Here is a 16,488-nt window from a genome sequence, read left to right as displayed (position 1 = left end):
GAAACACCCACTGGGGGCACTGAATGGGGCTCAGCCCTGGCTGGGAGTGACTGGGAGCTGTCCCCGCAGTCCCTCAAGTCCCGGGGGTACGTGAAGGAGCAGTTTGCCTGGAGACACTTCTACTGGTACCTGACCAACGAGGGCATCCAGTACCTGCGGGATTACCTGCACCTGCCCCCCGAGATCGTCCCGGCCACGCTGCGCCGCAGCCGCCCCGAGACCGGCCGGCCCCGGCCCAAGGGTGAGCACAGGGGGCTCCCTGCAGGGACATGTCACACACCCACTGCTCCACGGGGCCCTGACTGACACGGGGGTCGGACTGGGTGACCTCGAGAGGCCCCTTCCAGCCCCAGCCACGCTGTGGTTCTGTGTGTTGGGCCTGTGTCTCTGGTTTTCCCTGGGTGGGTTTCACAGCCCTCAGGGCAGGAGGTGCTGGTGGTGCAGCCACTCATGTGAGGGCCAGGACTGTGGGTTGGGGATGCTGAGAGCTCCCCTCTAGCTCCTGCAGCTCTTGTCTCAGCCCAGCAAAACAGGAGCATCACCCGCCTCAAAGGGAGGGATTGCACTGAGTCTGGGAAGGTGATGGTTCCTTTGATCTCAAGCTCCTCTGGATGTTCCCAGGTTTGTTCCTTAGGTGCTGTGTTTATCCAGGGAGCTGAAGGAGCTGCAGCCCTGCTGGAGCCCTCGCTCAGCCCCACCAGGCAGGGATTCCTGGATGAAGCTCAGGGCTCTGGCCTGAGCTCTTGGGGAGTTGGGGCCTTCTTTGGTTTGCTGCCAACTCTCCAGCAAGGCCTGGAGCAAATGCTGGAATAAGGGGCTGGAGCAGGTTCCAGAGAACTGGGGGCTGATCTTTGGGATTTGTGTCTCTGTCTTAGGTGTCACTGAATGTTTGGGTGTTAAGGATGGACAGAAATGAAGTTTAAAACGATCCATCCATGGGTGGGGTATGTGCTGTAGGGGTTTGATCTGGCAGGAAGGGAGGACAGGGAAACATCTGCAGGAGAAATTCATCCTCAGCAGGGAGTCTTCCTCTTTGTAATAGCAGAGTTATAAGAACTGGCTCTGCCTGTGGCTGTGCAGGAGGACACTGAGGAGGTACAGCTGCCCCTGCGTGGGTCCTGCCCAGCCCCTGAGAGCAGTGATGTGCACTGTGTCACTGTGGGCAGATTCCCGGAATTTGTGGGGCTTTTATCATCTATAATGTTTGGCTCTTGTTTGACAGCCAGAAGACTGTTGAGACAATGCTGCAAGCTGGGGCACTTTTTTTCTCCCCTCAAAGTGAAGTTTTCCATATTAAATCCCTGTTTTCCTTAGGTTTATCCTCACTGAGCTGCTCCAGGAGTGGCACTGTTGGCAGATCCAAGGCTGGTCTGCACCCTGGGGCGCGGGTGCCTCCCAAAGGGGCTGTTTGAGGCCTGGCTGGGCAGTGATGGGGGGGTTGTTGTTGGAGGTCTGGAGGCTGGGCAGTGATGGGGGGGTTGTTGTTGGAGGTCTGGAGGCTGGGCAGTGATGGGGGGGTTGTTGTTGCAGGTCTGGAGGCTGGGCAGTGATGGGGGTGTTGTTGTTGCAGGTCTGGAGGGCGAGCGGCCGGCGCGGCTGACGCGGGGCGAGGCTGACCGGGACACGTACCGGCGCAGCGCTGTGCCACGTGAGTGCCCCTCATCCTGCCCTGTGTGCAGCCCCAGCTCCACCCCGTGTGCTCCCAGGCAGGAGCACTGCCCTGGGCAGGGCGTTCTGTGGGCACTGACTGCTCCTCTCTTTGCAGCTGGTGCTGACAAGAAGGCCGAGGCTGGTGCTGGAGCAGCCACCGAATTCCAGTTCGTGAGTGTTTGCATTTGGGATTTGCTTCCTTTGTTGAGGCTTTGATGGGAGGAGCTGGAAGGTCCTACGGGTGTGCTCCTCACTGCGGGGCTCTGAGGGTGTAAGAGAGGCTGGAAGCTGCCACCCTTCACACCCAGCTCTCTCTCTGTGGGTAGAGGACGTGGTGGCCTTGATGCTGGGACAGAGGCCAGCAACAGGTCAGAGAGCAAGCTGAGCTCTCTGGAGATCCATGACTGTGCTTCTGAAATAAAAGAGTTATAGAACTGGCTGGGGTGGGTTGGTGTTGGTGTCAATCACCTGGTTAACCTGTGCCTGATAGTGAATGTCAAACAGGTCGGCGTTAGGTTGTTACCAAAGTGACACTGAGCTGAGGACAGAGCTTTGATGGTGGTGTTTGTTCTTTGCTCTGTGTTTGCTGCTGTCCCTTGCCTGACACGGTGATCTCTAACACTCTCCCTTTCCTCTTGCAGAGAGGTGGATTCGGCCGTGGCCGTGGGCAGCCCCCGCAGTAGAACCCCCTGCTCATGTTTTGTGTATAATAAAAGAGGTGAAAATGCCACTGGGTCCGTCCCTGTGTTTCACTGAAGTGCACAAACATCTCGGGAGCAGAGGGTGACTCAGATGTGTGGCACGTGGAACAGCACTGGGGGAATGAGTTGTGCTTAGAGGAAAGGAACGTGCCGGGTTTGGTGGTTCCTGGCGGGTGCGTGGAGGTGATTCCTGGAGGAAGGCGGAGCCGTTTTCCCTGTGCCCGGGATGACGGGGATTCCCGGCGATGGACACAGCCCGTGTGGGGAGCGGGGCCGGGACACCGGAGCAGGGGCGGCCGCGCGCCGCCAGGTGTCGCTGGGGAGCCGGCGCCGGGACGGACGGACGGACGGACGGACAGACAGACCCTGCCCGGGGGTGTCGCCGGGGGCCGGACGGACACACGGACACCCCCGGCGCCTCAGCGCCCCCTGGCGGCTCGGGACGGGCGCTGCCCCCGCGGGGCCACGTGCGCGCGCCCCTTGCGCCGTCTGCGTAACTCGGGGCGGCCCCTGCGCCGCCCGCACCGATCCCGAGCGCTCCCGGGGCGGCGCTGCGCCCTCTGCGCGGCGGGCGATCCATCCCCGGAGCCGTTACGCCGTTTGCGTGGGGGCCATTCCCGGAGCGGTTACGCCGTTTGCGTGGCGGGCGATCCATTCCCGAGGCCGTTACGCCGTTTGCGTGGGGAGCCATTCCCGAAGCCCTTACGCCGTTTCCGTGGCGGGCGGTCCCCGTAGCCGCAGCGGCAGCGCCGCCCCCGCCCGGCCGCGCTGCGCCGGTTGCGTAGCGAGCCCCAAGATGGCGGCGCGGTCGTCGTCGGCGGAGGCCGGAGCGCGGGCGGCGGCGGAGGCGCGGCTGGAGGCGAGGGCAGGGGTGAGGCGGGCGAGGGGCGGCAGCGCGTAGCGAGACCCGCAGAGCGAGACCCACAGAGAGACTGTCGCGGGTGGGCGGCCCCCCCCGCGCCCCCCCGTCCTTCCCCGCCCGGCGGGTCCCGCCCTCCCCCGCCCTCCGGGCCGCGCGTCCTCCGGCCCCGCCGCCCCCGGAGCGGAGGATGATGAAGCTCAAGTCCAACCAGACGCGCACCTACGACGGGGACGGCTACAAGAAGCGGGCGGCCTGCCTGTGCTTCCGCAGCGAGAGCGAGGAGGAGGTGAGGGCCGGGCGGGGGGCGAGGCCGGGCCCGGGACCCCCGAGCCGCCCCGGGGGGGGGGGGCTCGGTCCCAGCGGGGGATTATTTTTAATGGGCGTAATTAAGCGTCAGTGGGGAAGTTGGTGCTTCCCCCCTGGGCTATTCCTCCCCGTTAGAGCCGGGGGATGCCGCGGGGGTGGTGGGACAGGCTGGGGCAGCGCGGGAGGGGGTTTGGCAGCCCAGGGGACCGACCACGCTGGCACAACTTCAGTCCAGCGCATCACATGAGATGGGAGAGGAAACCTGACCTTGGATTTATAAAAAGAAACTGGGATAAAAGGGTACTGATGGAGTGCCAGAAGTTGCTGTCCAGAGAGCTTGGGAGGAAGTGGGAATTAAAGGTGGATTGGTTGGTTTCAGAGCGGCCGCGTTGCTAAGGGGCCGCATTGTCCGTGCAGTTCCAGGGACTTCACTCAGATGTGCAGTTTTGCACTGTTCTTTATTAATGCCTTCTGAAGGTGGGCTCGGGGTGCTCAGAGCAGGAAGGTTGCGGGTCTCCCTTGTGCTGCTGCGGGAGCCAGGCACACACACTCCACTGCCTTTGCTGTGCCCGAGTGAGTGGCTGTGCTAAAGTCTTTGTTCTCCTGATTATCATATTTGTAGCTACAGGAAATCTGAAGGGAATGCAGACAGTTCACTGGAGGAAAGGCAATTAGCATACATCCAGTTATTATTTAATGTGAAGGAGGCTGCACAAGCCCTTTGTAGCTGTGCTGGCGTGGTGAGGAGTGTCAGCATTTCAGCAGGAATGGTCTGAAGCTACAACAGTGTGTTTGGTGCAGCTTCAACGTAGCTGGTCCTTCCCATGAACTATGAGGAAATTTACGGTGCTTTGAACTAACTGTGAAGCAGAACATAATTGTATTGTGTGACAGTGGTGGGGCTGCTCAGCACAGGTGGGTGAGGGGGTCAGGGTGTCCTCGTGCCGTTTCACACAATTGCTGAGACAGTTTGGAGATTCTTCTCAAGAGGTGGAGGCTTGGCCATGTCTGATTGCAGTGTGGTTAAGGGCAGAAACGTACTTTAAACAGGTACCTGATGTAACCAGCCTTTGGTTATGAGTTTTATTTTAGCACACCTCAGTTGGCAGCATCCAGCTGATCCCTCCACCTCCTCCAGCCCCTGGGAGCTGCTCTCAGAGCCCTCAGGTGTATTGAGGACCAGTGTCAGAGCCCTCAAAGTGCTGGGTCCCCAAGTGTGGCAGTGTCCCAGTGCTGACCGAGAGGGTCTAAGGAGGAAAGTGAACTCATTCCAGAGGCAGTTGGTGTGGGACAGGTGCTTTCAGCAGGCCCAGCTGTCAGGTTTGTGCAAGGCTGAGCTTTAAAACCATCTCTGTGTTAGTTGTGCCTCTGCTGTGGTCTGCAACAACCCACAGGAGATTGAAGAATCTCATTTCATTTAAGCTGGTCCCATTTCAGGCTGTAGTTTCTGGGTATGACCTAGGGTAGAACAGTCTGCTCCTGGTGTTGCAGGCAGGAGCTGGGGGAGCTGCCTCCCCGGGCTGGTTGTGCTGGGTCCTTCCCAGGGTCTCTGAGGCTGCAGGTGAAGCTCTGGGCAGGTTTTTGTGCCCAGGGCAGAGGAGGTTCTGGGTGAATGTCGTGCTGTCCCTGGAGCTGTGGGCACTGTGGGTGTGTGGCCTTGTCCCCTCGGTGGCTGTGCTGCCCTGGGACACCTCGGGGAGGGAGCCCTGGGTGCTGTGTCAGTGCTGCAGCCTGGGCTGTGCCCTGTGTGTGCTGCTGGTGAGGAGCCCCAGCAGGAGTGGGGCAGGGAGGGACAGTTCTGTTCCATTCCCAGTGCAGCCTTTCCAGGGCCCTGTTTGTGTGTGGTACCTGTGACTTGAACCCTGAGCTGGAACTGCAGCCTCTGTTCTCACCTGTTACACCCCTGCTGTGGGAGCTGCCCAGCAAGTGAGATTGTCCAGAGTACATTTAGGAAAGTTCCTATCCAGTCCCACTGGGATGGATCCTGTGCTTGGCCTTGGCCAAAAGGCCGAGAACCCATTTGAGTCAAACTTGTATCAGTGATTGAAATCAGCAGGCAGGATGCCTTGATTTTTAGTAATTTTTCTTTCTAGTTTTTTCTTAGGTTAATTCCCATTTGTTGTCACTTAAATAAACTTTGAGAGAAGGCAACTTGTGTGCACTCACTGCTGCCCACGGTTTGTGATACCTGTGCATGTTTAAGTAGATAGTTGAACATGGCTGTGAAAGATTTCTTGGTCTGCTCTTGGAGAATAATACTTTCTTATGCTGACATATTTTATTATTGATTGCTTCTATTTAAATGGAAATTGGGATCTATTTAAAAGGTCTCTCCAGGGAGGGGAGAAAGAGTCAGAGCCAAAGTATGTACATTAAAGATCTATTAAAAGCTTACTGTTTGAAAAGAAGAGAGAAGAAAAGAACCATGTTTTGATAAATAAATTAAACTTACTGCATTACATAGGATTTTTTCCTAGGACTGGCTGTTTCTGGTTGCTCTTTCTTTTAAGTGCTTAAGAAATAGTAGAACTTTACCCTTGCTTTTCTTCTTAATTTCCTCCTATGACTTTGAAAAACCCGGTTTTCTCCTGTTTTGAACCCCTAATTAGTTCTTGAATTAAACAAGTCTGTCAATGAACAAGAAGAAATAAGAGAAATTCTGTTTACACTTACAGAGGAGGCTGCTTTCCTCTGTTTAGGTGTTTGCTCCCTGACTCCTCACTTCACTAATGTATTTTTCTTTGAAATCCCGGCAATCCCTGGAGATTGCTAAAGCAGCATGTCCTTGGTTTGATGATACATTTGCAAATAAAGGGTCCTAACAGAGAAATACTTTGTTTCTTTTTTAGTTTTTAAGTGATTTATTTTTTCCTTATGCTGCTGGAGGTCGCACATTGTCTCTGTATTGCATTTGGAAACTGCTACTTTTGGGCATGAAAGAAGCTCTGGAACGTTTTTGGAGGACCAAGCATTGGCTGAAAAGATGCCTTTGTTACATATTCCTTTAAAAAACAGCACAGGGAGAATTCATTTCAACATGAATCTCAAATGGAGCAAAAAGTACATTTCTGACTCGGGCTCTGTGGACAGCCCCCAAAAATGTGTGTGGTTTCCCAAACCAGGAGCCATCTCCTTGGGCAGGAGGGAGAGCAGGGGCAGCAACAGGATTCCTTTGGAGAGTGGGAACAGACTTCAAAGGACCTTTCAAAGGACCAGGGCTCTGTTTCCTTCCTTTCACATGGAGTGAATCCCGGGAAGTTGCACAAGTGGGGAAGGAGAGTGCGGAGCGAGGGCTCCCGAGTCCTGTGTTACCTCTGGAATCACTCAGCAATGTCCCTGCCTCTCAATATTGCTGCCAGGGGGTTATTTTTACATAACACACGTATCTTCTGTGTAGACCAGCTGTTTCCATGAGGAAATGTTCCAGAGAGTGTCCCTAATGCCTTCCTGTGCAGCGGCAGCTGGAGCCGTGCTCCGGGTGGGATCTGACAGGGATGAAAGGCCCCGTTGGGCTCTGGGGCCGGGGCAGCAGCAGGTCTGAGCAGGCCCACATTGTGTCTGTGAAAGGACAAGCTGCTCGTTAACCAGGGCCGTTTTTAAAGACTTTTTGGAGGAAATGCCTGGGGAAGAATAGGATCCGGGCTCGGTCATCTTTTCTGAGCTGTGAATGAGGCCTGAATGGAGCTGAGAGAAGGGAAGTTTCACCCAGGGGCCAGTGCCCTGCCAAGCCCTGCAGTCACCAGAGTGGCCCCACGGCCTCCCTGGGAAAGCCTTTGGAATGCAAACGAACCTTTTTCTTCTGAGCTCTCCTGGGCCGGTTTTACTCCAGCTGTGATGTAACAGGCAGAGCCGGGAGTGGAGCCACGGGGTGTGTTGGGTATCACGCGCTGCTCCCGGGCCATCCTTTGCTCCAGTATTAACCAATAACAGCCAAAACCACTCCAAGTGCTTCACTGTTGGGATGTAGGTGAGCCCAGCATCACATGATCATCCTGCTTCCCATGGAATACAGGCTCAGAATCCCTGTTCTGGTGGCTCAGCTTGGCTGTGCTGCTGTCAGCTACATAAAAGGGTTGTGGTTGAAACCAAATAAAGTTCTCCCTGTCTGTTGCTGACACGTTACCACATCTGCAGGAGGACAAGGGCCAGCTTGGAAATGGGTCTCCTGCCTGTGCTTCTCCTGCCCCTCTCAGCTCTGCTCACAGCTCGTGTTGTCCAAGAGCAGGAGCATGGACAGACATCCACAAGACCTGGCTTTCAGCTCAGAAAGTGTTTCTCCTTCCCACAAAGGCAGCTGTCACTGAACAGTTTTACAGGCAATTCCACCCTCTCTTGTACTTTCCCAAACAACAGAAGAATGAAAATTGTTAAATTTTCACTTCATTCACTGGAGGCTCAGTAAGTTGTTTTGAAACTGAAGAATTGAGTCAGTTTTGTGCTGCTGCAGCTCAGGGAAAAGTGATGAATGTGGAGAGAGGAGGGTGTGCTCCATCCTGGCTCTGTGCAGAAGGACCCAGGAGTGGTGTGTGCTCTGCAGAACGGTGCTTTGGAATCCCTTCCAGCTCACATCCATTTATTGCCTGACCAGAGTCTGGGGCTCTTTTTCCTGCCTTTCTCTCCTCATGCTGTGTCATGGGGTCACCCACAAAAACTGGATAGAGCAAAATCAACAAAACTCTACCTTACAAATAGCAAACATCCATTTTGGGATGCTGTATGTGACCTCCAGGGGTTGGGAAGCAGGGACTCCATTTCTTTTTCTTATGTTCTTTTTCAGTCCAACCGAAGGACTGGCTGCACAGACCAGTCAAGGATATTTCAAATTTTGTGTGTCTTTGTATCAGAATTCGTGTCTCTGGGGCTGCCCTTGTTGGGCAGTGGATAATTCACTCTGACTCTTTGTTCTCAGAAATTTCACATTAACGTGTGAAATTCGGAGGGATATGATTACCTGTAGTGGATTTTTGCCTGATGTTTCAGGTGGATTGAATGTTATTTTCATTCATGTTGACTCGGGGTTACTTTTCTGTGTGTAAATGACGTGTTGATGTTGTGTGTAGAATTAACTACTTATGCTTGAGCAACTTCTCAAGAGTTTTGGTGGCTGTTTGGTTTTGTGTGCTGTGTTTTATGTTAACCAGAACAGTGCATGTGGACACAGCTGCTGACAGCCAGAGTCATGTGGGCTCTGTAAAAGGCCCAAATACCCCTTCATTGCTTTTTTCCCCCTCCCTTTTTCAAACAGGCAGTTCCAAGCTAGCATTCCTGCTGGCAGAGGTGTGCCTGGACAAGTTGTGTAAGCACTGAGTGGTCACCAAACTGGTTTTGACAGTCAGAGATAGCTTCTGGGTTTGGGGTCTCTCTCTGGGAGTGCCCCTTATCAGCCCTCAGCCCCTGAGAGCAGTGGCTGCGGTGCAGGTCCTTCAGCTGCTCTGGGCCCCGGCCCTGCTGGGGGAGGCAGGGTGTAGATAACTTCTGTGGTTCTCTGAGCCATAATTTGGCTGGAGGGGAGCACTTGGGATCGTGTTCCTCCTGGTAAGAGCAGGCAGTGGCTCTGGAGTGGCAGGAGCACTGTAGTAACAGTAACACGACCCTGGTGTTCTGCAGCCAGAGCAGCAGCGCAGTACACGGTGATTTATTATTGTTATTCTAAGCAGCAGCCTAAAAACCAACAGAATCTTCCTTATTTTTTCCTCTCTGGTTATAGGACTGTAGGTGCGATCCAAATGCTTGAAACTACTTGAACTTCTTCCAGTTCACCTCTTGCTCCTGTTCCAAGACTCGTGCTTTACTTTTGTCGAGTTCTGTAGTGTGAATACCTTCCCCTTCGTGCTTCCTGCCATGAATTTCCTGCCTCCAGTTCCTGGGTACCACATTGTAGGTTAAATCCCGTTATCCCACGGGGCCTGGTGCCGGTGTGTGTGTGAAAATAACCCGAAAGGTCTCCTGCTGAGGAGCGGGAGTGCTCCTGTGAGGACAGGCCAGCACGGTCAGGAGAGGGATTTCTGGGGCTGTTGAGGGGGTGTTTCTGGTCCCAGCCCTGCTCCTGTTGGGTGCAGGGCTGGGGTGGCCCTGCTGACCACGGGCTGTACTTGCTCCTACCCTGTGCAAACTCCGGAATGTGCCTGGAATAGCAAGAGGGTGGGAGAAGCCCTCCCGTGAGCCTTGGCCTGTCCTGCCTCAGCAGTTTGGCACAGCACGTGATTTGTTGTAGTGCAGTCGAGGCCGAGTTTCTGCCGGGGAAATGAGATGAATTTTGCACAGCTTTGCCAACGCCAGGGTCCCTCCTCCCCTCCTGCTCCTCCAGAGTGCCAGTTGTCAGCTGTGCTGGTCGCGGGGCATGAAGGTGGTTTGACGTGGTCGAATGGAGATCCCGCTCTTGTCAGATAGAAAAGCACTGAGGAGAGTAATGATAACATTTGGGGATTGAGAGAATATTTGTTAATTTTGAGTAAGGCACCCAAGGTGCTCGTTGTGCTGGACATGGCAGTGGCTCTGGGATCTGCCTGGCCATGGGGCACATGGGAGCAATGCTCCCACAGCTCAGCTCTGACAACAGGCTCGTGCTGAACTGAAACTTTGAGACAAAGGCAGATTGTGCAGGCAGAGCTCACAGTCAGCCATCTTCTGCTCCCGCAGCCTCTGCGGCAGCGTCTCCTTCCAGCCTGTGCTCTGATCAATGATGCTGAAGTGGGAAACGAGTTTAAATGTCGGGAGGTTTCTTGCTTTAGTTGCTATGCAAATGACGTGATTTGTGGCTCAATGTTGGTAGAAAGCATGAAAATATTGATAGAAAGCATGACAATATTGAGGGAAAGCCTGAAAATATTGAGGGAGAGCCTGAAAGGCAGTGCAGGGGCTGTGTCAGGAGCCAGCAGCTCTGGATCGGCTCCTGGCAGCAGGAGGCTGCTGGGCCAAACCCCCGGATTTAACATCTTGCCTGCTGTTCCCCTGCTGGCTGCCAGCTCGGCGGGCCTGGGCTGGCACGGGTGGGTAGCACTGGCTTTTCCTGGAAGTCTGGAAGGTTCTCAGCTCATTTTCTGCTCACGCTGGGGCCCAGCTCCGAGCAGGGCTGCGGCCCTTTTAGTCTGCTGAAATTCTGCTGCGGAGCCTCTTTCGAGGAATCGTGTTCCTTATGGTGTAGACACTCTTGTTTTATTTATGGGTGGTGGTGGTTGTTGTTTAAATCCATCACAGCATGAAAGAACCTGGGAATCCCTCTGCCTCTGTTTTGCTAGGAGGGAGTTAAGTCTCTGCCTGATTCTGGTTGCCCAGTTTTCGCTCTGCAGAGCCCCATTATTCCTGGGGAAAAAACAGAAAACCCCCTCCATGTGGATACAACAGATTGGTGTGTGAGTAGGTTGTTTTAAGATCAGCATCATGTATTGGGGATGCCCAGATTTATGCAGGGGACAAACTCTTTTCACCTTTTCCCGTGGAGATTCTCTCTTTTTGTGGCAATCCAGGCAGCCTCAGATGTCTCGGTGTTTCCTGTCTCCTCCAGGCAGAGTCATTCCTGCTCCAGTTTGTTTGGATTTGTTTGTTGTGTGCAGCTTTGAAGGTTCTTGCCATGAGGCTGCAGCCCTGCTCTGGGCTGAGCCCCTGCTGACACTTCAAACTTGGCTTATTTTTCTAACCTTTCTCTCGAGTGGGGGTTTGTGTGTGAGAGCCACGGCAGGGCCACCTCCTGCCTGCCAGAGAGGCTGGTGTTGCTCATTTCCCTGCTTTGAAATGACATCATTGTCGTTCAAATCCCAGAAAACAGAACTTGGCCACGTGGCGTGATACCTGCAAGTGCTTTTCCCAAAAGTCTGCTAGACTTGGCTCCAAAATCCAGCTCCAAAATCCCTGGTAGGACAAGAGTCTCAGTAGCCATCTTAAACACAGTTGCTTGGCAATAATAAAATGGAAATATCCAAGCTCCCATGTGTTCTGGTCTGATTTAAAGAAATAAAAGAAGTAATTTTTGGTGTATTTTTGGTGACTATTTAGATTAAATTAACTTCTTTAGAGTGTATTCAAATGAAAGTTTTTATGTAATAAAGAAGTAAATGAGCAAAAAAGCCAACTGTACCTTGGGCTGGTCCAGTGGAAGGTTTCCCTGCCCATGGCCTTTAAGGTCCTCTCCAACCCAAACCAGTCTAGGATTGGGATTATAACAACCTTTCCTTGATCCCTGTGAGTGCACTGCATGTGTTGGGACACAGGACTGGTGTTGGGAGTGTGTTTTTTTCCAGCACAGCAGCGTCTCCCCCTCGTTTGGAACTCGGCCCCTTTGTCTTGGGAGAGCTCATTGGTAGCAATATCCTGTTTGAAGTTGTTTTAAAAGAATGACCTTGTAGGGCTTGTTTCCTGCTCTCTCCTGATTTGATTTCCTTTTTATTAAACAGGAAATAGTCTGATTACATAAAAGTGTGAGAATGACAGGTTTTTCCTTCCCAGCGAGGGTTGTTCATATTAATTCTATTCAGAAAATGCTCAACTGCCAGAGCAGCTGAAGTTAATTTACTTTGCCTCAAACAGTTGTTTACACCCAAAAGTTCCTCCTGGTGTGTTGCTGAGGCATTGTCTCAGCCCGAGCAGGTTTCCTGGAGCATTCTGTGTCCAGGGTTCCACAGCAGATCCTTGTTCTCACGACTCGTAGGTGGCAGGAGTTCAGGGGCATGAAGTGTGCTGTGTGAGTTTCAAAGATCTGGTTCTGCAGCTTCTTTTAATCTTTTTTTCCCCTTTGAGCTGGAGCTCTGAATCGCAGTCGGAAGGGGCAGAGCTGGTGCTTCCTTACCTGGCAGCAAACGTGCTCTTGAAATGGCTGTTCCTGCTCTTTTAGCTCTGGCCTCGCAATCACCGGTGACCTGCAGTCAGGAGGTTGAGTCCAGGCTGCCCTGTGGACAGCACTGGTGATGAGTGAGGAAGGAATAACTCCAGGGACTGTTCTCCAAGGGGTTTGGTGGCAAACCGGAGGTGTCTGGGGACAGCCCAGGACTGGCCGCTGTCCCGAGCCTCGAGGGCTCTCAGGATGAATGAAGTTTGCATTCCCTATTTAGGCCTGGCTTACTGATGGTGTGTTACATGGACTGGATGCCTGGGGAAAGGAATTCTGCCTTCCTCCTAGAGAGGGCCAAAAACTCGGGATGTCACTATAAAGTAAACACTGTTCCCTCAGCCCCGGCCAGAAGGTGGGGCAGGCAGGGACCATCCCACTTGGAACTGTGCAACTCAGGTGGCCCTTGCAGCCTCATTCCTTTCCAGGATGAGTTTCATCCCATGGATTGGGGAGTGCTCAGGGATGTGGGTGGGGTGGCTGGGTAAATGATGATGCTTCACGTGCTACAGGGTTGAGGGGTGAGTTTGGCTGAAGCAGGAAGGGAGAGGCTTCGAGACTTGATTATTGGTGGGATCCACAGAAAAATGATGATTACAGGAGTGCTGACACTTGAGAGCACCGAGGTCAGTTCCAGACTTGGAAAAGGTTGGCCCAGCAGTAGCCAGAGCGTTGGTGTGACCCCTCTGCAGTTTCTGCTGTGAGCTCTGCTGCTCCTGGTTTGAGAGCTGGGGTTTTGCCTGCCACAGCTGACCTGAGTCTGCTCACCCTGGTGTGTTCAGGCCTGCTGACCCCCCTCTTTTCCCTGTGCTGAGCCAGCGGGGATGGGTGGCCCTGGAAAATGAAAAATCCCTTTGCCAGGTGGTCGGTTGGCAGATGAGAATTTTCGAGATAAAAGAACTGGGAAGCCCTGGAAATCTTGTGCTTGTTTTTGTTTCGGAAGTTTAATTTTGAATTCTGTAGGTAGATTCCTCCTGATAGTTAGTGCAAATCTTTTCATATCCTACTGGCAAATGAGAGTTTCCCCAGCAAAGCCTGGGATTTCAGTGTCTCCACAGTGTAACTCCACAGTGTCTGACACTGTTACAGCTGGCCTGGAACCTAATTGGACTGGTATGCTGGAAAGTTTCTGGAGCAAGTCGCTTTGGCTCCGAGCTTTGTGCCAGGGAAATGATGAAGTACAGCAGGATGACTCTAATGAACAAGCTTTGTTTAAAGAGCTGGGCAACAGTATTAGTTTTGTTTTTAGTTTCCATCCCTGCTCACGGGTGTATTGCAAGTAGATTTAATAAGCTCAGTGTCTCGCTATTCTTTGGGACAGTCTGTAGCTAGTTGAGAGCGTCACTGAGCGTTTGTGTTGCTGGAAGGTGGCAAGTCAAAACCTGAACTTGTACAGAGCAGAAGTACACTGGGATAAAATGTGGTTCAAGAAAAACTGCCACAAAGCATGAGTAGGGCAAATCCCTCCTGGGAAGGGGGTCACAAAGCATGAGTATGGCAAATCCTGGGAAGAGGGTTGAACTGGTTTTCTCATTCACAAAAGTCTGTCTGTCTGTGCAGCCCTTTTCTAGGGGATTTTAAGTGGTTTAATATAAGTTTTTATTTTGCTTATACCTCATTGAACAACTTCCTCTAGACCAAAAGTACCCGAGTGCTGGCTCCAGGGCCGACCTCCTGGGTGCCTGCTGCAAAAGAAGCAGAAAACATGGGCTGGGAGTCTCTGCTCAGACAATTGCACGTGAACACTGCGGGGAGAGTTCCCTGACGTGTGTGTGTTGGTGGTGACATAACTGCAGGGACAGGCAAGGCCAAGGGTACCAGGACAGTTAAATCAAGGCACTTCTGCAAAGGGTGGAGGTGCTGAGCAGCATCTGTGTGTTCCTGCTGCTGCACGAGGTGTATCCTGCGCTGTCAGGCCTCGGCAGTGCCTGAGCACCACGGTGAACTCATGCTGTGGGTGCTGCTGTGTGTGGTGCTGTGTGTGGTGCTGTGTGTGGTGCTGTGTGTGGTGCTGTGTGTGGTGCTGTGTGTGGTGCTGTGCGTGGTGCTGTGTCCAATGCTTTGCTGTGCAGAGGCGGTTTTATTCTGCAAAGTGTCAGAGCAGGGAGAGGCAGTGGCTGAAGTACCCAGGAGTGTGGGAGTGCCTCAGTGTCAGCGCTCATGGAGTTTGCACAAGGAAAAAGTGGAGTGTTGGCAAGGCCTGGCCTTGGGTCGGTGGCGTTGCGGGGGTGAGGGATGGCTGGGCACTGAACTCTGGGCACTGAGCTCTGGGAGCTGCCCTGGTGCCCTGACTGTGCTGTGCTCCCCACAGGTGCTGCTGGTGAGCAGCAGTCGCCATCCCGACCGATGGATCGTGCCCGGGGGGGGCATGGAGCCCGAGGAGGAGCCCGGCGTGGCCGCCGTGAGGGAGGTCTGTGAAGAGGTGAGTGTCTGGTGCCAGGGGCTGCTACCCTGGGTTGGGGGGGTTGCTTTCAGCACTCTTGCTTGTGTTCCGTGAGGTGCAGAGGGATATGGGGTCACTGGTGGTATCCCCATCACACATGGGAAGAAACTGGAGTCCTAAATAAAGCGAGCATGAGAATGTAATTAAACCTCTTAGCTGGAATGAACTTGTCCTTGCCTGATACCTTTAACTGAAAATAGATAAAATTCAGCCCCAGGCACTTCAGTGCCTATGAAGATATTCTCTGCTTTGTTTTCTCTGTATGAAGAACAGTTTCTTAAAAGAACTTCAGCTGTGCCTTTGTGGAGCTGTCTAGTACTTTGCTAGGAGGTAGAAAAAAGCCCTTATGAGCCACTAAAGACACTCCAAATACAGGGACCTTGGTATGTTTTGGTCTAGAACAGATTATGATGTTTATGTGAATAAGTGAAATTGGCTATAAGTTACCAGCAACAATTCCTAAAGTGTGTGTGGGTTTATTAGCTCGGTTTTTCTTTTTCACTTGAACTTGTTTCAGGAAGGAGATCAAACAGCAGATCAAACACAGATCGATGGGCTGTACAAAGAAGGCATATTTTTCTTTTAGAGCTGGAAGAGCAATCTTTTTCTTCATGAGAAATGTAAAGGCAGCAAATGGCAGTTGACTGCATTGTATGGAAAACATGTTTTTAGAATTTGCTTCTGAATATCAACAAATTGGAGAGATGCTTGTGTTCAGAAACGATTAAATGATTATAGATGGATGACCAAGTAGGTTCATGGTTACATAAGGCAGGATTAAAAATGCTTTTGAGAGGGTTATAAATCTTTGTGCTCTCTGCAGAACAGAAATCAAGAGCTAAGTGATGGAACTTGGGAGGACCCTTCTCCTGTAGTTGCTTTATTGAAATGTCTGGTATATGCAGGTTTCTCTCTGAAGTGTTTGGGAGTACCTGCTGCTGTCTAACAAAATGCTGAATATTTGGGCTGTTAGACTCATCGAATGTGGCAGCTCCTGAGTGCTGTGTTTCTCTTTGGATGTTTTTATAAACTAGCAGTTTATCTCAAAGACACAAAAGATTATACAGTCAGAGTGTATTTTTTTCAGTGTTTTTAAGTCTTTCTAGTACGGGGGATTGCTGCTTGCAAATTTTGTTTCCAGCTTGTAACACAGCTCCTGCTTTTCCAGTAACTCGGCAACCTTTCAACCACATAACAAGCCAAAGTGAGTGCAACCAGAACAATAGGAATATTTTTAGCTGCAGACTCCTGCTTTACAGCCCAAGTGTTATTAATAATGGAGTGATTCGATGCAGAAGCCCAGGGTTCATTCAGGAGGTGCACGGCTTCACCTCTCAGTCCTTAAAATAAACGTGGATCGCCGCTCCCTTCACTGGGGAGAGCCAGCTCCTTCCATGACAGCCCGGCTGGAAGGGAGCCTTGGCACGGCTCCTGCAGCACAGGAACTGGTTTGGGCCGGCTGGGATAATCCCGCTCCTCGCTGGTGTTCCCTGCTCACGTGGCCCGGTGCCCACTGCCAGTGTAACTCAAACCTGGCAGCCTGGCAGGGGCGAGTCATGGCCGGGCACCTCTGCCCGCCCCACGGGAACAGCTCAGAGCTCACAGCACCCACGGCTCCCTGGGGGCTGCAGGAGCAGCTGTGGGAGCGGCTGTGGGAGCTGACCCCACAAGGGCTCCCCGAGGGCTCTGACCCCACAAGGGCTCC

General features: G+C 52.8%; 2 protein-coding genes across 2 annotated transcripts in view; both read left to right on the top strand.

Annotated features, from left to right (window-relative positions):
- The window catches only part of RPS10 (ribosomal protein S10), a 3,000-nt gene extending 620 nt beyond the window's left edge, over positions 1–2,380 (top strand). Inside the window, exons 3-6 of the mRNA XM_027695233.1 lie at positions 70–241; positions 1,571–1,648; positions 1,766–1,821; positions 2,292–2,380. Coding sequence (XP_027551034.1) covers positions 70–241; positions 1,571–1,648; positions 1,766–1,821; positions 2,292–2,333 — 348 coding nt within the window. The 3' untranslated portion in view covers positions 2,334–2,380. The remainder of the gene's footprint in view (positions 1–69; positions 242–1,570; positions 1,649–1,765; positions 1,822–2,291) is intronic.
- An 825-nt stretch (positions 2,381–3,205) lies between these two features.
- Positions 3,206–16,488, top strand: part of NUDT3 (nudix hydrolase 3) — a 23,006-nt gene continuing 9,723 nt past the window's right edge. Inside the window, exons 1-2 of the mRNA XM_027695234.1 lie at positions 3,206–3,499; positions 14,652–14,762. Of these exons, the coding sequence (XP_027551035.1) occupies positions 3,401–3,499; positions 14,652–14,762 (210 nt within the window). The 5' untranslated portion in view covers positions 3,206–3,400. The remainder of the gene's footprint in view (positions 3,500–14,651; positions 14,763–16,488) is intronic.

This window comes from Neopelma chrysocephalum, unplaced genomic scaffold (genome assembly GCF_003984885.1).
Source record: "Neopelma chrysocephalum unplaced genomic scaffold, ASM398488v2 Primary Assembly neopelma1_100, whole genome shotgun sequence".
In the NCBI taxonomy this organism is placed as follows: Eukaryota; Metazoa; Chordata; class Aves; order Passeriformes; family Pipridae; genus Neopelma; species Neopelma chrysocephalum.
Note: the sequence above shows the minus strand (reverse complement) of the source record. Positions and strands in the feature narration are given on the sequence as shown.